Below are 23,240 nucleotides of genomic sequence, written 5' to 3'. Positions count from 1 at the left end.
ACTGATCTCTCTGCTGCTTATCACATTAAGTTGGTCAGGTTCTATCCCCTTCCTAGAGGTTCAACCTCTTCCTTGCTCCCTGAATGTTGCCAGTGTCCTCCTCGTGCAAATAACTCACTCTTTTGATGATTTCCCTTTTCCTTCTCTTCTCAAACACTCTCTCCCTCTGGATGGTATCTCTTTCCTTGCAATGTATATCCCTCCAGGTTTCTCAGTCTCCTCTTTTAACATCACTCTGCCCTCTTCTGTTGCATTTCTAGTATTCTCTTTATCCTGCATAATCTTTCTCTCCTGCCCAATGGCTCTCTCACTCACCTTCCAGATGGTGCCCCTCACTTCCCTCTCTATGGTGTTAACCCTCTCTCTCTGCTCCAAGACAGAATCCCTCTCTTTTTAACCACTCACAACCTTCCTCCTGTTCCACACTACTACTCCACTACTCCCCTCCTTACCCACTAGCTCTCTTTCTGCAAGATGTCTCCCTCAGCACACACCAGGGCCTCCTCATTCCAGCTCTATGCCATATCAGGCTCCTTGCACAGACTCTCAAGGTTTAGTCTCCTTCTGCCAGCTCTCATATGGAATCACCAGGACTGACTGTGCTGGCTGTGTTTTAAAGGGTGATTCTTCCTCCATTGTGTGGTGCTTTGGGTCATTGGCTCTACGGGGGTTTTGTGGGATTGGCTGCTTTCTGATTGGGCCTTGTGCAAAAGTCATGTGATATGCATGGGGGCTGGAATGAGGTTATTTGAAGGTCTGCCATAATTTCCACTGCATACATTGTATTCCCAGAGATCCTGCAAACTACAAAGGTCCCCGAAACGCTCATTATTAGCCTTGCGGGAAGAACAAATGTATCAACCTAATTGCCTGGGTTCCTTAAATGGTTGAACTGTGTTCCTTCAAAGGGAACAACATTGTTTTCACCAGCGCTGGTTGGGGTCCGGCCTGCGGTAGCTCTCAGCTCTCTCCACCATAAAGTATTTATTGTCCTGCTGCCTCCTAATCATGAAGGTTCCTGGGGTCCCATAGGGTGCCCCTTGGCAACTAATGTGACCGTCCCTTGCCCCCGCCAGTGGCCCTTGTCACAGCAGTCAGAACTCTTCCGAGATGCCTTAACCCAAATCCAGTCATGATGGCATGGGCACAGTCCAAGTGCTATTTGAGCCATGCTCACAAACCCAAGAACACGTTACTTGATATTCCAGATTTGTGGCATGTGGTCATCTGTAATGCAAAAGAGAACACATGTATGATTCCATATGTGTCTAACATGTGTTATTGTTTTAATGTAAAACACTACTAGCAAGTTTGCAATACCAATGTAATTGAGCTGCACCTTGAAAGATCAACCACCATGTCATAGATTTTCTTTTGTCAGAAATGTAGCTAAGATTGAAAATGGAATGGGTCTTAGTTTAACTGCATTATTTCTTAGAAATACCGAATAATATGGATTGACAACTGCTTTTACAAAAATATTTCATCTATGTTTGTAATCTGATACATGTTTCCAGGATTGAAGATCAATTTGCACTTTCAGATTATTTTCTAGATTTAGATTTTGGCAAACCACGGAATAGAAACCAGTCATAATTGAGGAGGAATATGGAGAAAAAGGGATGTTACATTTTATGAGCTAGTGACTGATCAGTTCTTGAGCTGGACAAAGAAGGTAAGCACCGATTGGGATGGGGAAGATGTGTTCATGCTGGGGGCATTCATTCACCAAAGACCACTTGAGGGTTGTTTGGTACAAAAAGTCACTTTGTTCTTAAATCCAAATGTAGTGATGGCAATCAATGCAATTTCGAATTGTTAACTATTGGTGATTTCACCTCTGCGCTGTATTACATCTCTTGGCTTATTCTAAATGCTGCTTCTAATAATGTAGCAGTGCTGCTTTGTGTTGCCATTGTGTATAGCAGAAGATTCACTGTCCTACCTTCACATTCACTGTTCCACGGCAGGCAAGGGAGTAGCCACCAATTTCGTTCAGGAGTTCTGCTGCACTGGAACTGCACTGTATTTTTAAGGCTAATAAGAGGAAAGAGAGTCATGAAAATGAAGGAAATCAGACTCGAATCATAGCGAAATAATGCTACATCATTCTACCTTTTCAAGAAGATTACTGTATGAAAAGTACATTGTTTCAGAAAGAGTAAGGGGAACACAGGGCTCTTGTTTGACATAAACAAAATGGCGCTTAGCGAAGACTGATGACTCAATTCCACATTGCTGGATTGTTTTGGCTGATGCTGGAGGGTAGCTGTGGCATGGAGCCAAGCAAAAGAGCACCATCCCTGTGTACTCTCTGACTGGAGAATCTTATTTATTTATTTTACTTTTTTCTTTATTAAGTGCATATGGTTGCATGTCTGGCAATCTTTCGCACTAAAATAATACAGTTAAAATACATTTTGTTAAGATAAATAATTCAGCAAACCATCAACATTTTAAAACAAGCAAAAATCGACGTTATAAAAACAGAATGTAGAGCTTTACTGCAGTAAACATAACCGATAAATATATATCAGCTAAAAATAGCTATATAAAACATATCATCAATATGATTACATCATATATTATCATATATATGCAACAACATTTCTATGCTTGACTCACTTGAAAAATTCATACCTTTACTTTATCTTAAGTCAAATGTGGTACGCAGCAGTAATAACAGCCCCATATAGAGTACTCCAAACTGATCTTACCCGCATGCTATACATTTGGCATAAACATTTTCTTATTCTTATGTTAGATTTTGCGCTGTGCAATGTATTGTGAATGTCATTTTTTTGAAGATTTTGTAAAGTTTCTTACAGAACGAAACAACTAAAGAATAAAAAAAATAAACATGTTTTTATAGGACCCTAAAAACATAACGATTCATCATTACATGGCATACAGTTTCCACCCTAAACCCACACATGCGATAAATATGTTCTTTCATAGTGATGCCCTTCCAGGCTCCGGTATTTGCTAACACAGGAAGTAAATCACCCGTAAATAAAGAAAAAAATGTATTATTGCAGACGAAGAGCAACTAAATATTTGCGTGGGCAATCACTAAACAACTCCTGTTTTGCATAGACAGAGTACTTTCTAATTTCTGCCAACCTGGCCAAAGAAATCACATGATAATGTGTGCGTGTTTTGCTACCCAGTCTACTCAGGAATAACGGTATATCGGATTCACTATAACAGAATACATTTATATCGCAGCCATGGGTCATTACCGCAGATTCCACATCTCTGAGCCAAACACTACGACTGTATCGCTCCATATGTGCAAGCGTGCTGTACAGTAGTGATTCTTTCATGCTCACGTTATATTTTCAATTTGCCCATTAACGACTGGCGTCCCAATTCCAGTTGCAAAGCCACCACTGCGGCAGAGCAGGGAAGGCCCAGCAAAGATCTCAACACTCTTAACTCTAGTTTGGGCAACCACATTACAGCTTTATGAGGAAATACTTCCAGCGCGTACATAATCCCATGCACTATGGAGGCTTTATAGGTGATAATTAAGGCTTCTATGGACTGGCCACCACTGTTGTTGATAACCTTTCTAATGGCCAGCCACTTCCTCCAGATTTTAGAAGTAATTGGCTCCTCCAAATATGCAAACTATGGAGAAGCATGGGTATAAATTCCTAGATACTTGTAACTATCTACTTGTTCCAAGTGGTGTTCAAATGTCCATTATGGTGATAGATACGCAGGTCCAGGAATGACAATGTCTCCTTGTCATAGTGGCAGGAAAAGGTTAAGTTGTTGTTACATTGATTGAGCCAAGTTGTAAACTCATTTAGACTTTCTCTGCTGCCATGCCAGTAAAAAAATATGTCATCTATATATCTTTTCCATTGGCAGACTTGATTGCCAAAGGGATTGCTGTTGTAAATAAATTGATCTTCGAAGTCTGCCATATACCTGTTAGCTAAGATGGGCACCCATTGCAGTGCCATTTTGCTGCAAATACAGTCCATCTAGGAACTGAAAAAAGGGCTATTTGCAAAAGGTTCAAAACAAACTCTGTAGGTATGGTGTGAGGTGTTGATCAACTGTTTAGATTCTGCTCAATGCTATTAAGGGCCTCCCTTTGTGGAATGTTTGTGTATAGTGCAGTAATATCTAGGGTGACTAGATAGTCATTCTCATGTTCGAACGGTAAACCCTCAAAGAAATTGATGGCTGCCGTCATGTCTTTCAAATAAGATAATGTTTTCTTGTCCAAGCCATGTATGACCTTTTCAATATATTTACTGCAGGGATCAAGCACTGACCGATATAGTGAAATGATGGGTCTGCCTGGTGGTTCCTCTCAATTGTTATGGATTTTAGGAAGTGCATATAGAGTCGACAAGTGACAATCTCTAGGAGTCAGAAAACAAGCCTCTTCATTGGTTCAATACCTATTGTGCAGAGTTCCTGAAGTTGTTTCATGAAATCCTCAGTGGGATCTATCGATATTCTCGGGTAATAGTTTTCATTACTAATCATTAATTGTACCATGCTGATGTAATGGTTTTTATCCAGAATCACTATACCCCCACCTTTATCCGCTGGTTTAATTACTATGACCTTGTTTGCTGCCAGGGATTTTAGGGCTTGGTTCTCAAGTTTACTTAGATTGTAGCGGGTGCCCATCAGCGAGCTGTTTCCAACAATATTGGGCAAGGGTCTCCATGTCATATTTTTAAAGGGCACTATTTCTTTGGGGAGATCACCGTCCTCCGGCGTGAATGTTGACCTTGGTCTAAAGCCTGTGAATGATGTGATGGCATTATCTTCTTTATTCATGAAAAACTTTCTTAGTCTAACATTTCTGAAGAACCTTTTTAAATTCAATTTGATGTTGTTAAGGGAATTATCCTGTGTAGGCACACAACTTAGGCCCTTCTTTAGGACATTTACTTCTGCAGTGGTGAAATGATATTTTGATAGATTGAAAATGGCTATCTCTACCTGGGACATCCCATTGCCTGGTGTTGAACACTTGGCGGCATCCTACCAGCGGCCCGTTCCCTCTACTGGGTGGACAGCGCCCTCAAGTTGTGCCCCGTCCCAAAAAAGTCTCAAAGGTACCATTGGCAGATTGCACTCCCTCTTGATTCCCTACATCATCACCTCATGAACTGGTGTCTGAAAATGTCAGCCAACGTTTGTTGCTTTGCTGTTTGTTATATGGTCTAGTGTTCCAATTGGGCACTTGATAGTCAGCTGCCAAATAAGGATATACTTTTTCTTTTGCAAAAGCAGTAATATTACTTTTCAATTTATTTGACTTCTTTTGGAGATTGAAATTTCAGAAGGCATCCCATTCCTTATTCACAGCCACTAGTTTGTCTTGTGGTTCTGTGATTAACAGATTAGATTAGATTGGAAATTGCAGCATCTGTCAATTTACGGTAAGAACCCAGGTATTTACCCACAAAACCTTTTAATGGTAACTGAAGCTATTTAACAACTGCCAATCAACAAATGTAATTTACGCCATTAAATGCCCTTGTGTATTGGTCTACATTGGCATGACAACCAGGAAGGCTGTTACAAGGATCAATGAACACAGGTCACGGATCCGCACCAAGATATTGACTGCACCGCTTGTGCAACACAATGTCACAGCCGGCCACATAGAAAATGACATGTAGTGGGTCATTATTGACCAGTTTAGAAAGGATGCTGGCAACTTCTCAATGTTAAACAGACTACTAAAAAGGCAACAACAATGGATACATCGACTTCGTACCCATATCTATGGTCTCAACAAGGAACTACAATGGTCTGTTCTACTTGAATAAAATGAGACAGGCAGCTCCTGGGGAGCAAGGCAAAATATAATCTCATGATACAAATCTACCTTAGGAGCAGTAATCTCTCTATGGTTTTATGTATACGGTCCAAATATATATAACAACGAAGACCATATCATAACACAATGGTTTAGTGTTGAGTAGGCAACAAGGAATACGCAGCATAGATATCGCTTAGTAAACAATGTTAACATCGACTCATTCAAATGAGCGAGTTGAGCACCGATGCAGCTTTATAACATGCGAAACAGGGAAGCTGTAAAATGATGAAAAAAGACACGGCAACCAACGCAATCAGACCTCGATAGGAGTCTCTGTCGATGGCACAGGAGGAACCCCCAAACAGCAAGCAGGTGCGGGTGACATTGGGGCTTGCTCTAAGATGGTTCTGAACTTCTTATTTGACATGAAGAATGGTCAACAGACCATTTCGGGTTTGCCACCATGATTTAGATTATTCAGGCATGGCTAGAGTGGTTGTTAGCCGACCCCCTACAGATGGACTGGTACGACGTTCAATTTGGGAAACAATCTGACTGATCGATAAATATATAATTCTCACCATGGACACTCACACAAATTCACTGTGTTTGCTCTTTAGGGAGGGCGCAGAGCTCTTTGTTTACAGAAGAAGTAATCCAGAGGGAACACAGTACCCTAGGACAGGAAAACATCTAACTCTCTCCATCAGACAGCTGGTGCTGATTTCACTGGCAAGAGAACAAGCTACTATTACCAATGCCTCCCTTTTTAAAGTGTTGCTCATTAGGAATAACAGCAAATTTATTTGCAACTGCACTAACAGGTTCTGCGCTCCCCCTTCCCTTCTCTCTCCCCCCCTTGACCCGCCCTTGACTCCCTCCTTCTCCCATCCCCACAAATACATACATCTGGGCTCAAGTGTGCCTGTGGTGTACAGTGAGAACTGGATATGCCGACAAGTGGTATTGAACATTGAAGTGGTCTTTCCCCATCAAACTAATGGTCCAATGTTAAATTAAAAAGAATATCCATTGAACAAGAAAATCAGAATGGCTTCATACATTTATTTAGGTTAAATGTTATATTTTCTCTACTTTTTAAAGATTGGGATACAACCCCTGCAGACCGAATTTGCAATGTTCTCAAGATGGCTGGTTCATGTAACACCGACTGATTAACCAGCCGAAACTCGAGTCGACATTATTGGAAACTTATAGTGTAGTCTTATGAGTGATAATATTCAAATTGGCAAAGGCCAACTTTGTATCCAAAATTGAAAGGACACCAGCCATTTAGAAAATAATGGTGCATTTATGTTTCTTCATAGCACTTTGCACTTTAGGTCGATATATTGACCTCCTATGACAGTTTGGGTTGAGTACATTATGAATGTAGAACAGTGAGCCTGATTAATTATGATGTGACTGTACGGTGCTAGCCTCACAGGGTGTGGTATTCATTCATTTTAGCAATTCTTGTAGCTAGTTGCAAAAGAATATTATATTGATGAAATGTATTGTGTGAGAATGTATCAATAAACTATTATGAAGCAATTTCTGAAATGAAGTTCTCCTTGTGAAAAGCGGATTTAACAACAAACAGGTGTGAAAAGCAAAGAGGGGTAATAATGTTGTTGTGTGTCTGGTAGATAAGCCTGTTCACCCTCAGCAAGAGAAATGGTTTGGCTTGACCACGTTTATTTGTGTGCATTGCAATGAAGAAGCTGCTTTCACTCACTAACGCCAATGATGAATGAACTGCTCCGCTACCTCACAGAATGCTTCAGCATGCACAAATGACCAGCACCGAATTTGTAGTGGCCTAGCCTGTAGATATGGCCACTTCATATTGTTATTTGGACTTTCTAAGGAGTACACAAGAAAAGGCAGGCATTAAGATAATTGTTCATGCCATCAAGGCCACAGAAAGAGGAGCTACAAAACTCTATATATTTGCATAGGGCATAGTTGTTTCCTTCTTGCTATAAGGTTTCCAACCCCCCCCACACCCCCAATCTTTCTTTGTGCCTGCTCCAAAACACATTAAATCAATTGCAAAAATATTACTATCACTAGGCTCCTTTAAGGCATCTACATTACCTACATTTCAACCCTTGCCTGGAGCGGATTGCTCAGGTACTTTGTTTGGGAAAGGTAAAATTTCATACTGGAAAGCATTCACTGCAGTGACTGAAAATACACAAGCAAAAAATCCTGATCAGGTACTGGATTAACTGGAAGTATTGACTTGCCAAGTCTGTGAGCTCACAGCCAGTATCACTAAACTTGCAATGATAAATAGAAGAGCAGGGAAAAGTTAACACCTACAAGAAGTGCTTTCATACCGTTAATGAAGAGAGTCAACTACTAGGTCATGATCTGTAACCAAAATGACCAATCACGTCCAACAATTCCATCCCCCATTAGACATGGGTGGAAAATGCAGAAGGGAGACATGGCTCACGTTTTCTGTGAAAGTGATTCTCAGACGGCGTGACACTGTTTGTGCTGAGAAATTAGTTGAATAGGTCTGTTAAGTGCAGGGCCAAGATCTGCGAGTATGTCTTATAAAATTTAGTTGTCAGTTCATCAGGACCCAGGGCTGAATTTTTCAGAGATTTGATCACCTGCACAGTCTCGTCCACTCTATTCTCAACGGTTCTGAGTCACAGAAAGGGATGAAACAGACCTCTCACTCTGTGAGCATACATTTTTACATATAAGAAGAAAGTCTGATATTTTCATGGGTGTAATTCACCCCTCTTACCACAACAACAATAGTATCAAATATCACAAAACTTTATTACAATTCCATATATTTCATAAAACAATCATAAAAAATTATCATAGTACATAAGACCATTATGTTTAAAAACCACACAAGTTTTGACACCATAAGTGAATTATGTTTGTAAATATTCCATAAGGATCTTACACTGTGTGTACATCTCACACTCTGATTCCTGTGCCACACTACTAATGGCCTATTCCCTATCAATGTAATGCAAACTACCCAACTTGTACAAGTTTCTGTCCTTGAACCACAACAATGTCGGACATTCTTCAGGGGACAAATTGTCTTGTGCCGTAATCTAGAACGTTCTTCTTTTCTAGGGGAGAACCCTCTGTTCCCAGTAGTGAATCTTGGGCTTTTCTGTAAAGTATTGTAGATTCCCAATTTCTTCAGGAATTCTTACATATCCTTTCTCGCCCCTGTCTATTTCAATGTAGCATTATGTTGGAAAATTGTACAACCTCTCAATTCCAAAGACTCCTTTGCACTCTTTCCCATATCCGGGTCAGTGAAACAATTCTCTACTCCCCTTCATGGATCACCTGTATATAAGTGTTGTCTCGTTCATCCTCACTGCCAGCCACAACAAACGAGCTGCCTCTGTGTCCCTGGAGGATCCCCAGTTTCGTCCACTGACATTGGGAGTTCAAAAGAATCTAGTTGGACCCTAGGGGGAGCCTTGTCGACCGAGTGTAAGTAGGGTTCCTGTCTTTCGGATTCAATAGAGGGCCCAGCCATAATAACCCTATGGTGTTCTACCATCATTTCAATTTTTTCCCTCCCACCTAAGTTTTAAAATGTTATTTCTATTATGCACCTTCCTAAGTTTATAGACGAGGATGCAATTAGCTTTATTCCCGTTCACATAATAATATTGCTTTGTGTATGCCAGGGCCCTAGCCAATCTATCTGCCCAGTGCATTTGTAAGGCCGTCTTTGTTTTTTGAGGTTCCTCTCAATTCTCCTGGCCGGGCATCTTTTATAGGCTATGTCCAATTCACCACTTGCTTTTCCAGTTTCTCCCACTGTAGTCGTGAGACCCTCCTCTGTTCCGCCACTGCGCTAATTAAGGTTCCCCTTATTACCGGCTTCATAGCGTCCCATATCAATTGGTGTGTTCTCCCTAAAATAGTGGGTGAGGGTGTCGCCTACTTCCTTCCTGATTGTTTCATCTTGCAGGATGGAGTCCTGTAGTTTCCAATATTTTTTGGGGGGGGGGCTGGAGAGCCCTGAATTCGTAAATCTGCTGTGACGGGAGCATGGTTTGATAAGATTCAGGTGTGAATGTGTACCTTGTCCAGGCAGGGAAACAAGACCCCAGGCATGAAGAGTAAATATATTCTTAAGAAGCCTTTGTGAGCATTTGAGTAGTATGTAAAATCGGCCTCTCCCTTGTTGACCAATCGCCACACAACAACTGATTCTGTCTCCCTCACAAACCCAGCTAGTCCCAGGGCCCTGGAGAAATCTGCCCTGGTAGGGGAAGAGTTTTATCTATTTGTGGGTCTGGGTCCACATTGAAGTCTCCCCCCGATCAGTAGGAGGCCTTTGGTGAACGGTAGAATCACAGGAATCAGGTCCAGCAGGAATCTTTCTTGCCCCGTATTTGGGCAGTAGATGGCTGCTATGGTGAGTAGTTGTTCCATGAGACGCCCTTTTATCAAGAAAAATCTACCCCATGGATCCCATTTTACTGTGATATGGGTTAAAGGAAAATGTTCACTAAGCAGCACAGCTACCCCACCCCTTTGCTCCGCCGATGAGGCAAAATATAATTTCTTAAAACTTTTTAACTTAATTCGGTGTTCATCTGTCTGTAGCTGGTGTGTCTCCTGTAAGCACACGATGTCCCCTGAGAGTTGAGCTAGTCTCCGCTCTACTGATCTCTGTTTGCCCGAAAAGTAAGCCCCTGAATGTTCCATGTGGTCATGCGAATTTCACTCTCACTATCAGACCCCATGATTCCAAACGAACTGCATGCTAATAATTCTGATTGTGTGATGTGATCCCCCACCCGGAGGGCGAGCGCTAGGATACTCTGATCGTGTATGCCCATGTTGATTCCAGATGTTGATGTTTTGTTCCCTTTCGTCTCCTGAGACCTCCTGAGTGAGATCACTCCTCCAGCTCCTTCCCGCCTAACTTACCCCACCCTACACCATGCCCTCCATGCTACTGTCATGGCGGGGAGGTGCCCTAGTCCCAAGGGGTAACCGGCTCAAAACCCCCACTGATCAAACGGTAGGCCCAACAGGGCCAACTGCCATTGTAACGGCTTAACTCCAAACATGTTAAATGAAACTTCCAGCCCCCTCAGGAGTGCAAATTTCTCTAAATTATACCTTAGGCTCAGTTCTTGGAGCCCACGACCCCTGTTTGAGATGGATCTGCAGGGGTGGTTGGTAACTCTCCATGTCTCGCTAGGTCGTCACTTTCCGGATTTGATCACCCAGCCACCAAGCAAAAGAGAAGAGAACAAATCTTGGTAGGGATCACTCACGTTTTATCCTCTAGTCCGGGGGCCTGTTGTTTTTCTGCTAAGGGCCCCTCAATCTGCTCCTCCGATTAACTCTTGTCTACGTAGATGTCGTGGGTTTCTCTGCTGATTCTTGTGAGGCTGATTCCCTCTCCGATCCTCCGCTTCCTTCTCCAGATCCCAGGAATTTTTCTGCTTCTTTTAGGTTGTGTATTTGTTTCTGGGCGACTTCCCATGTGAAGTTTAATGAGGTCGGAAAACCCCAGCGGTAGGGGATTTTCCTGTCTCGCAACCATTCCTTGAGGGGTTTCAGTGCCATTCTCTTTAGTAGCGTAATGTTCACTAGGTCCTGATACATCAGGATCGCTGCCCCTCTGAATTGGATTTGTTTAGTGTTTCTGGATTCCCTCATTATGTCCTCCTTCACCTTAAAGAAGTTAATCCTTGCTAGAACGTCTGGTTGAGTGGAGAATGTTTGCAGTGTACTCAGTCGATTTCCAGCAGGGTATCATCTGGAAGGGTAATTATAAACCTGAACAAGTCTTTAGTATAGTTTTCCAGATCTGCGTCGCTGACTGACAGGAGAATGCCCCGAAAGCGGATATTATTTTGCCTCAAACTATTCTTTGCATCCTCTTGTTTAGCTTCCAATACCTCACATCTCTCCTCTAGTGCTGTTATTCTGGCTAAACCGTCCTCCAGTTTGAAAGCTTGATCACAGAGGTTGATTTCGATGTCTGTTGTTCTGCTTTCTACTGCCACTACATGCTTATCCAGGACGGCTATCTTACTCAGGACTTCTTCAGTTCCTTTTTGGAATTCCCTAGTCATGGCCGCTAGCAGGTCTAATTTCGTCACCGATTGTGTAGATAAGGGATTGGCCGCTGCTCTCTGGGGATCAGTGGATTGAGGTTGCTCCATCTGCTCTCCTTTTTTTGCTTTCTCAGAACCGGAATGGCTTAGCAGTGTTGAGATGTCGACCTGTTTTGTGCCTTTTCCACTTTTCACCATGCTGCTCCCTTGTTTTCCGACTGTACAGGTTCTTGAACAGGATTCCTTCTGGGTGTTGAGGTCAATGGGGTCTCAGAACCAGGCTGGGGCTGATCGTTTGGCCGCTGTGCTTACTTAGCGTCTCCCTAGGAGTAGGCAGGGCACCAGGGGATCCAGAGGGCCAGATACTGCAGCGTTAGATCTTCATTGTAGATTCCGACCTTGGCACCCCTGCTTTGTTGCGATCCTACTGAAACGCCTACTGCCCCACTCTTCCTTCCAGTAAGGTTTCAGTTCCTCCTTTCTGCTTAGTGCTCCAGGTATTACTGGGGAACCTCCCTTTCCCACTGTGCTCTCTTTTGATCACCCTTGGGGGGTTTCCCGACTCCGTCCCCTCACTGCCCCCTCTGTCGGGGTGGATGTAGTTGGGTTGGGTGCCCCTGCCCTGGGCGACCGGCAATCTTCCTTTGTTGGGTGAGATATCACCTCCTCTGCACTGTGCAGGAGGGCGTTCAAACATGTGTGGCCAAGACCATATTCCCCATGTTCCCCACTCCTTCGGTCAGATTGGGATGATGATTCCCACTTATTGATGGGGGAGGGACCTCGAAAGAGGAGGATAATGTCCCGTTTGGTTGCTGATGGCACTCTTAAGGTGGGGGGCAGATATTGCTCCTATTTTTTGCTGGTCGTCCTGCCGCCGACTAGGGGCTCCCGTAGAGGCCTCTTGTGGGGGATACCTTGCTGCTTCAGGGACCTTAGTGTCAGGTTGTCGTAGAGTTCGGGAACCGTGGTGCTGTTCCCTTTTTGTACAGCCGACTGTGCTTGAGTGGAAGACAGCCAAGGTTCACCTATTCAGGCCATTTAATTGCTTGGTGGCAGCATTCCCTGGCCGTGTGATCCCCCAGGTGCTGTTCTCATAATATGGGCCCGAGAAGCACCCTGCTGTAATGCACGCCAAACTCACTGTGCTAGCGTATCACCACTGAGTCAGCCGAAAGCCTGCCGCCGATCGGGGAACGGCAGCATTCTCCCCCGGCTTAATCTTTCAATAGGGGAGAGTGGGAACTGAATTAGCCATCAGGATCACCTGTACCTCATGCGTCCCAAATGGCTCCCTCCTGCGCTGTGCCGCTCGGTACACACGGCTCCGGCCCCGGGCAACGCCAATGGTTCGGCTTGCCTCCTCTTCTCTGCGCCAGGTCTCAGCCACGCCACAGCCTCAAGAGGGCTCACGGGTCTCGAGTCCCCAGCAGGACTGTATCGTTTACTCTGCTGGTGCGTGTGCCTTCGGGGTTATAGCTTTTACACCTTCGTTGAGGACTGGAAGTTCAGTGAAATGGCTGGGTCGAGTCTCTCATTTCAGCTCCTCCGCTTGCCAATACCCAGGCTCTCCGGAGCTCCTGGACGATATGCCATGGCCGCAATTTTGCCCGATTCTGGTCTCCCCGCTCCTGGCTCCTGCGGCAGCTGTTCGCTGTGAGTGAATGAGATGCTCCCCAGCAATGCTTTTAAGCCTTTGCATACAGCGTCCCTTCCTTACTCCATTTCCAATTCTTAAAACTCTGTGTGTAGAGTTTAGCCTTCTTAAATGTAGACGATGGCTGGATCGAGACAGGAGCTTTTACGGAGCCATGCTTCCCGCAACGGCGCCAAGCCACGCCCCCATGCTATTTTAAGATTAATAATTTCAACAGTTCAGTACTAGTATATAATTACATTTCATCAGTTAAAACAAAGTAGCAATAGCCCAAATGTCAATTTGGTAGGTTTCATTTCCTTGGGATCATCCAATTAAAAGTAGAAATGAGACTTCATAAAGGTTTTTGAGGCACCATTGACTCCAGAGTAAAGTGTTGTTAGGGCCACTTTGTTAGGCCTGAAAATATCATTCGAATGAGACCATAGAACTTGAAATTCATGTATAAATAATGGGAATGTTGAATATTGTATGAACGTTCTTGGTGGCCTCTTGATGATGCCATCAATCCTACATGCCACACACGGCACCATGGGAATTATTAATCTATTATTACTTTCTGATGACACAAGACCAGTCCCAACTTTTCATCACCAAAACTGCCACAACCCAGATTCTCCCTTACACTAATTGTTCTTGACCTTTTGTTGGTGGTCCTTGAACTATAAATGAAACGTCTTTGCCTGTTGTTATTAATATTACAGTGCTGTATTGTTCTCCATGAGCAAACTGACAGGCAGACTAATGGGTCCTACAAATAGATGTAACTATAATGTTCTTATCTACGTGTGCCATTGTAGACTCTGAGGCATTGTATATTATGTTGTTGGCATCCGTAAGTGAATGGAAGTGCCGTGCTTTTGTGCTGGGAAGACTTTGCTTCCCTGTGCCCATGTGGATTGATCTTCCATCTGCCGGCGCCGTGGCTCTAACCTCTTATGCTCAAGAGGAAGCATTACCTACAATTTCAGCGGTGCAATGCCACTAGGACCCTTGCGACCTTGGTCCCGCTCCCTGCCTCCCAGCACGCTAGTTCTGCTGGGAACACGCGCATCCGCGCGTACATCCGGAAGTGCATGTAAGTGACGTGCTGTTGTGCTGGGAAGACTTTGCTTCCCTCTGCCCATGTGGATTGATATTTCATCTGCCGGCGCCGTGGCTCTAACCTCTTATGCTCAAGAGGAAGCATTACCTACAATTTCAGCGGCGCAATGCCACTAGGACCCTTGCGACCTTGGTCCCGCTCCTTGCCTCCCAGCACGCTAGTTCTGCTGGGAACACGCGCATCCGCGCGTACATCCGGAAGTGCATGTAAGTGACGTGCTGTTGTGCTGGGAAGACTTTGCTTCCCTCTGCCCATGTGGATTGATATTTCATCTGCCGGTGCCGTGGCTCTAACCTCTTATGCTCAAGAGGAAGCATTACCTACAATTTTAGCGGCAAAACGCCACTAGGACCCTTGGACTCCATTAACAACTAATTATTGTGTTTAGGACTCTCTCACTCTACCTGTTTTGATTTGTGAACTAGGAAGGTGCTGCAGTCTCGTTTCAGTGCCTCAGTGCGTGTAACTGACAACCTTTGTTCTCTTTTGTTCTCTTTTCTTCCTAGCACTGCTGTGCGAACTTGGTACCACCCCCTGCCTCCCTGCACGCTACTTCTGCTGGGTGCTCGCACATCTGTGCGCACATCTGGAAGTGCATGGAAGTGCCGTGCTGTTGTGCTGTTAGGCTGGGGTCTGGGGTGCACATCTCCAACCACCAATATCGATTTTCAAGTAGGTTTATGCTCTCATAGTGCGGTTTGCACACAGTTGTTTGGAAAGGTATACGTTTACTGTTATTGTTTTCAGCTTTGAACTTTGCTTTGCATTGGCCAATAATCTAACGACAACCAGCTGCATTGTCCCCTACAAAGTAGGACTGTTGATGTGCACTTATGTGAATACTGTGCTGAACAAATTAATTGGTAATATACTTGCTGCTGGTCGATTCAAATGATTGGGTGTGAAATATCTGTATAGGACGTGACACACAGCCAATTGCAATAAGCTCTATCTGGGTTACTTTACCTTACATTTGAACTCAAGCAACCAGCTGCAAAATACTGTGTGCTCATTTGTTTTCATAAGTGCAATATGGTGGGAGGTGCGGTGCTTCGCAGTGGCAGATGTATTGAACCTAAGACTGTGAACATTGCAAATGCTACCACACTCTCTAAACCAACTAATATTGAAAATTCCACTATGCTGTCACCCCTGATAAGTGAGGAACAGGAGTGTATGGCCAATATGGCGGTTGGTGGTGCAGGTTCTACTGAAATGCTTCCTCTTGTTGTGACCCTGCCTGAGGTCGCAGTTTCACCTTCTGCTCCTTTGACTCCTGCTAACATGATCGCTCAAGTGCATGCCCCACCTATCCCATCATCATACTCCCAGGATGTGTTGTATTCTCTTAAAGAAATGTACTCGCAAGAGAAAACGATGTTGAGCATTGGGGCAGAGCAGCTCCCTCCATTTCATCGATCCTCTAATCTCGCTAATTCTATAGATCTTCACTTTAACATCATTCAAGATTTTTCTATCTTAGTCTCCGATGACAACAAGCCAAAATATCTCAAATATTGCTGAAGGGTCATAATCATATCCAGTTATCATTAGGATCCTGGACCTGCTCGATAAAGGCCATGATGTTACCCATTCGGAAATTAGAGAAATAAAGTGATCTATCTCGGACATATTGCCTAAAATTATTCATATTTAAGGTTTCATACTAGCAAGAGAAACCTGTAGACAACTGGACAATGAAGTCTGCAAAGATCTCAAATGAAACAACTCCTCTCTCCTGATTCTAATGCCTAAACCATCTACTTCTAATCAATTAACTCAGACCAACTCCCCCAATTCTGGCCTTGAGGAGGTGCTTCCTGCATGTGCTAGCGATTTGCTAAATGATCAAATAGTACATCCGTGTATATTGCCCATTATGGAATCCTTCATGGCGTCTGTTGCATGTCTCTCAGTCTCTCACAGGAAATGAGAGACACGATACAGGACATGAAGGATATTAAGGCACATATTCACTCTCGCCTCCTGGAGGAAAAATCATATCATAGCCATGGGAATTCTGACCAACAACTTAGCAAAAGGGCAACAACTTGTGAAGATAGCCCAAATAGTCCCTCAGCTCTTACGGACATTATTGACTGTGCTGAATTTGACGCAGAGAAATCAAACATGAAAATTCCAACTTTGTCATGCAGGCACAAATGCTTACAGACCAGAGAAATTAAACGTAGAGCTAAGAAGAATAATACCCATTTACAGGCTGCTAGAAAACCAACAAATAATCCTCCTCCTAAGTTGTCAACTGCCACAGATATTCTAACCGACTCCCTAGCCCTTCCTATTAAAGATGCCATAATTGACTTGACTCAGCTAACTTGCGAACGCCAACTGCACTTACAGCTAAAAGAAACAAACCTCCATTCTATTACCCCTACACGATTATGTCAAGACCCCCCCGCTCAAACCACCAATTGATGCACCACCGAAAACACTGCAGACTAAAACGGGGTCGTCTAACTCTGGTGAGTCGGTACAGCTCGGAGATTCTTTGTCTAGATCTATGACAAATTGTGAAACATTGCTATCACTACTTTCTAATTTTTTTCCTAGCTTGGTTTGCAAACATGTAACCACTAGTTCTGCTCTTGTGATGCCTAAACAAGACGTTACAACTCAGGCCCATTGCAATACCTTGAACCTTAAGCTGCCTACTAGACCCTATGCTGAAGTGAAGTGTGTGGCGAGGTGTGTGGCAGGTATAGTGTTGGCTCCCTCTGTGATTATATCAAATCTGTCACTTCCATGATCCCAACTGACGGCCAAAGCAATAATGGCTCCTAACAAAGAAATGGCTGTGCTTCCACCTGTTGGTGCCCCAACGAGTACCACTCCAGTGATACTTGCTGACCTCTATCCACACTTTACATTACTCAGGCAACTGAGGCAAGCTTTGTATGATGGTTCCATTACGGAACACACCTTGGGTGCCATAATATCGGGCTCTGACACGGGGCTAAGTACTGCTGGACCAGCTCCTGGTACTGTCTCTGCCTTGACACATGTCGACAGTGATGGGTTGGGGACCTCTACAACAATGATGTCCCAGTTAAACTCTGGTTCATCTGATATTGAACCCTTGCCCTGTACTACTTCTGTCTCAATGCACGCTGATAACGAAGGGTCAGGAGTCTCGCCTATATTAAAGTCCTTGCCAGATTCTAAACCTGCTGACAATACTATTTCACACAATTGTATTTCTTCCTCTGAATGAAAATATATGCTTTCCAGTTAACATTGTAGGCTGGGCAGGAGATCCAGCCATGCTGGGGAAGGCTCCCATCAATCATCCATTTATTCTGGAGGCTATTGGCTAAGTTCCTGCATTACGAAATTTGATCTCAAGAGATTTCGTAAGAATATCTCTCCCGCGCGGGATCACAGGATCCTTAGTTATTTTTCATCACCAATTATTCAGAAACCTTTATGGTACCATATGTCTGACTTATCTGAGGTGGGCTTAGAACTGCACTCTTTCATATCTCAAATGGATGCAGTAAAATACTTGAATTATCAATATCCAAAGATGGAAGAGGAGGTGAGCCGGTCACTTGAAAACCCAGATGAGAATAAAGATGGTGCAACCAACATTGCGCAACTCCTTTCCATTGCTGGGTCCATAAAAGACTGGTCTTGGATGGAGCCTTTGATGAAATCACTGTTATCGTTCAATTCAGTAACTAAAGCCACATAGCCTGATATGTGCTCTAAATTCACCATATCCTCATGGAACCCGTGTGGTTTTTCTGATCTGGTCAGCTATTTTGGTTCATTGCATTATTTGATTAGACCATCTGTGATATTGATACAGGAGACTATGAAAATGGCTTGTTTTGTATTGCCCGGATATAAAATGTTTTGTGCTAATGCTACTAGGGCTGCGCTGGGTCGACCATCTGGGGGTTTAGCAATCGGAGTTAGCAACGCAATGAGATTCTCTAGTAAGTTGATCTCTACATCTGACCACCTTATGGCGATTTCACTGACCTTGCATGGGAATCCCCCCTGGTCACTCATATTGATAAACCTTTATTGGAATCCCTGTAAAATTAGGCAGGATTTGCTGTTTACTGTGCTTGATTTGATTTTAGACCATGTTGTTTTGTACTATCCCTCCGCTGATATAATCATTAGAGGAGATTTCAATTCTGATTGCATATATAACATATCTTCCAAATTGGGAGGCAACAGCTCTGTTGTGAAATCACTTTCAGTCATCAGGGTGGAACAGTGGGTTTCATATCTAACTGAATGGGATATTGGTGTTGTGCCCTTCAATGGAATAGGTCATTTTCACACATGGTCAAGAGGAGGTGCAAAATCACTAATATATTTCTTTTGGACCTTGAATTTAATTATCCACCTGGCCGTAGACTTGACAATTTTGCCAATATATCTTAGTGATCATGCAATTATCCAACTTACTCTTGCCTACCCAATTCCCATGCACATTATTAATCCACAATTGGAACTTCTTGAAATTGGTAGACCTAAACTATCCTTGCGTTGGAACCCCAGCACATGTCTCCATATCTCACTCTTAGTATTACAACACATGAACTCCCTCGAGAAATTGGGATTTGATGTCCTTTCCTTGATACGTTTCGATGATGTGATCCCTCAAATGGTTACAAAAATCATAGCTTATAAGATGGAAACTCAAAAAAATGATAATAATATAGTTCGGAATAAACATCTTTTCGATACTAGAATTACATTGTTAAAACAGTCTAGGAACAGAGATCTTAGAGCAGTATCAAAATTGGACATTCCTGTGCAGGTATCTTTAGCGCAAAAGAAGTCTATTATACAATCTTATAAAAATAAATTGAAATATGAAATACTGAGAACTCTAACCAAGAGAACCTTGAGATGGTGAAACATATATGCTCTCACAACACCAAAGAAATCTGGAAGATATTAAGACAAAGAGCTGTACCTAAGACTGCTTTCAGCTCCTATATCTCTGCTGATACATGGGTAAAATATACTAAAAATAACTTTAGTCTTCCTTCTAAATTTAAGGATATTGGTTTCCACTCATTAAATAGTACTTGCATTTCTAATATTGTAATGTCCACTGAAGACATTAAATGGGCAATAAACCAATTAAATCCCTCTAGAGATGCCAGCCCTGACGGTGTTCCCCTTTGTCTATATAAAACAGATCCTCTCCTATGGGCTGCAATACTGAAAACTAAATTTGATCTCATTCTTGTCACTGATATGGTACATGAATCCTGCGTTCAATCTATCATAGCCCCAATTTATAAAAAAGGGGACCCTGCTTGTCCAGAAAACTATCGGCCTATTGCACTTACCGACGCTGCTGCTAAAGTATTCTCTACACTAATCCTATACCTCCTTGAAAAACATGTAGCTGCCCACGACCTTTACTCAAGGTTCCAAATTGGCTTTCGCAAAGGGATGAGTATAGCTTTTAACGCGGCAGTTATGGCTCATCTCCTGGCAAAAAACAAAATAAGTGGCGCTAGCCTCGTACACATGGCCTTTATTGACATGCCTTCAGCTTTTGACATTGTCATCAGGGAGGTTCTATGGTGCATAATTACCAGTCTTGGGATCCCAAAAGAATTAATATCATGGACCATGAAGTTACATACATGTACCAAAATAAGAATTTCAGAAGATGGTGCAGCAACTGTTCAGATCCCAATTCAAATTGGACTGAAACAGGGTTTCACTCTTGCTGCGACCCTTTTTAATCTCTACCTTAATGTCTTAGATTTGCAATGGGTATCTCCAGAGATGTATGCGGTTAGGCTTGGAACCACTCGACTTCATTGGCTTGCTTTTGCGGATGACGTCATCCTCTTTGACGCCTCTCTGTATGGTTTCCAAAGGAAACTGGATTCATTTTCAAAGTTTGCTAATGAACATAATTTAAGTCCAAACGTTGAGAAAACAAAGATGATGATTTTTACTGCTGGGGAAAAAAATTGACGCTTTACTTGGATGATTGAAAAGGTGCCGATTGAGATATGTACGACCATGACCAATTTAGGTTACATTGTGAGCAATTTTTCATCCTTTAAGCATTGGTGAAATATACTAAACGAAAAAATTCAACCCCTCCTCTCACAAATTAGGCCGATTTTTAACAAATTCTGTAAAGATTCAATTTTGCCTCTTATTGAAATCTTAACAACCCCCAAAGATCTTCTTATAACTTGATCTTAATACAATAGCCTCACAAAATGGCCTGAAGTCGTTAACCACCTTTGTCAAACGTATGAATGATATACTTTTGGATTTGGGTGTTACACACTAGATCTAACAGCATCCAGGCTTTGTAAAAAAAAAGAAATAACACTAGGAAAAGGACTGGATTATTTCTACCGAATCGCTAAGCACATATAAAACTTTTAAAGAATATGCTAAACATATCAAGAAAAAAGTGCCCGGTAGCAATTATATCATTTATTTTCCTTGCCGAACATTCTGAGGTATGTAAATATGTTTTAAATTAAACCAATTTCATACACGGGAGCACGTTTCACTGGTTGGATGCGGAAGGAGTTATCTCCACCACTACACGCAGATTCCAAAATTGTAATTAGCCTGTTGAATTTCTTAAACATCTCAATTTGGAATGTTCACACTTTAAGGTTCCACAAACACTTTATTTGAACAGGTTTGTGAATTCTGCATTTGCGGACTCGTATGATTACCTATGGGCCAGAATGATGTTAGGAATTCATAAACCACTAATCTTTGTCCTAGTTCAGCTGCTACGAATTGTTGAAATAGAATTAAAAATTTCTGAAGAGAAATGTGGACAAGCAATACTGTGATGTTATCGAATCATATTATTACTGAAGATTTATGGCTGTTAATTTGCAGATCATAGGCTTTTATGAATTGTATAAAAAGGTTAGTCTTATCTTTCTAATCGAAAGAAGTCCCTCTACCTTCTACCTCTATTGTTTTGCTTTTTGTGCCAATAACAAACTATGTATGATATTCGCTTTAAGTATCAAGGAGTGCATTTTTGCATATTGCAGTCTGCACAGTGATATTTGCACAATGTGTTTTGTATGGAGAGGATCTATAATTGTTTATTGATTATTTTTACCTCAAATTGAATTAATTGTTTATTATTTAATTTTTAAGGTAGTTTGTGTACAAGATACATGTTTTAATATTGCTTTTTTTCTATATGGAACTTGGTTATTGAATTTTTCAGGATTTTTATTACTAATTTATTACATGATTTATTTTGTATGATACTGTTATGTCTTCCATTAAATATTTTAAAGGTTTTAATAAAACTATACACAATTAAAAAAAATATGTATGTTGTTGTCATTGCCACTCAACTCAAATGGCTCTAAAGCTATCAGAATACGTCAATACAAATTCAGAGATACAGGATTTTATAAAATCTACCTCAGTGCTACCACAGAGCTACTCATTGAGGAGGTCTAGTAATGTGACTGGTACAATGTCCAAGCACTGTTCCCGTACTTATGTGCAAGTGCCTTACCCAGCCATGTTCCCCTTCTCCCTGTAATATGGAAGACATCTCCTCTCCGACTTTCGTCTGGGCAATTGGCATGGACTCTTATCATCCTTCAGAAATCTGCAGCCACAGTGCCCCCTTCCTGGCCCCGACCACAGGTGTCTGCGGAGCCTGTGCTCGTTCTGGCCATATTTACATTGGCCCTTGAAGGCCCTCCTGCAATCAGTAACTGTTGGAGCAGCTGAGCGAGGAAATGGTCTACAACTGGAGCTGAGCAAAGGGATGTAGGAAACGGAGCAAGAATTCCCTGTAGAAGGTTATAGGCCCTGCTTCTTTATAATGGCTACCATTTCTGTAGTGCGATGACAGTTGTCCAAGATGGTGGTTGAGATGGATCAGTGTTCTCTCTTTGCCTCTGGTGCTTGTGCAGCAGGTCTTTCATCCAATGTGACCAACACTCCTTACCCTGAAATCTTGATCTTAATGAGGGGGTTTTCCCCCCTCTTCTGCATTGTGTTGCTGCTCAGCCCTCCTGCAGTCATTTGTTTGATTGAGCTTTGTGAACCTATCTTGAATATAACAACTTCATTGTGATCTCCTGATCTCTCCTTAGAGCATTGTGTGCAATCTAATAAAGAAACAAGGAGCCACTGTGCTTATTGGACCCAATGAAGGAAGTGGTACATTCTGACAATCGTCTGCAGCATTCGCAGAGCAAGATGCAGTGGGACAATCCGAGAGCAAGATTGTGAAATTAGTAATTGGGTCATGATTTATTTCGTACATTTTTTTTTTATGTATGACATGCAATCCACATAGTGCTTTTTATTGGCCTATAACGTAATCGGTCAGTGACCGAGTCACTGGCTCTCTCTGATGTACAGTGCAGAGGAGCCTCCACTGGTCTGAAAGTGCATGGATTCCATGACCTTCAAGACTATGGGGGTCACTGCACGTTTGCCCGAATACTGGCAAACTGACCCTACCGTTTCCGCCGCCTGATATTCTGGAATTTCTGGGATATTACAGGTGGAGGAAGAGGGTGGTAAATCCCCATTCCATGGAGTCCTGTAGGACTCTGGTAGGCAGTA

At 42.7% G+C, this 23,240-nt stretch overlaps 1 protein-coding gene across 1 annotated transcript in view; it reads right to left on the bottom strand.

Annotated features, from left to right (window-relative positions):
• The window catches only part of LOC138559946 (atrial natriuretic peptide receptor 1-like), a 556,750-nt gene that overhangs the window by 172,363 nt on the left and 361,147 nt on the right, over positions 1–23,240 (bottom strand). The window contains exon 11 of the mRNA XM_069642743.1: positions 1,946–2,037. Coding sequence (XP_069498844.1) covers positions 1,946–2,037 — 92 coding nt within the window. The remainder of the gene's footprint in view (positions 1–1,945; positions 2,038–23,240) is intronic.

The sequence above is a fragment of the Ambystoma mexicanum genome, chromosome 1q (genome assembly GCF_040938575.1).
Source record: "Ambystoma mexicanum isolate Mex_15411 chromosome 1q, UKY_AmexF1_1, whole genome shotgun sequence".
In the NCBI taxonomy this organism is placed as follows: Eukaryota; Metazoa; Chordata; class Amphibia; order Caudata; family Ambystomatidae; genus Ambystoma; species Ambystoma mexicanum.
This window is presented reverse-complemented; position numbering and strand designations above follow the sequence as displayed.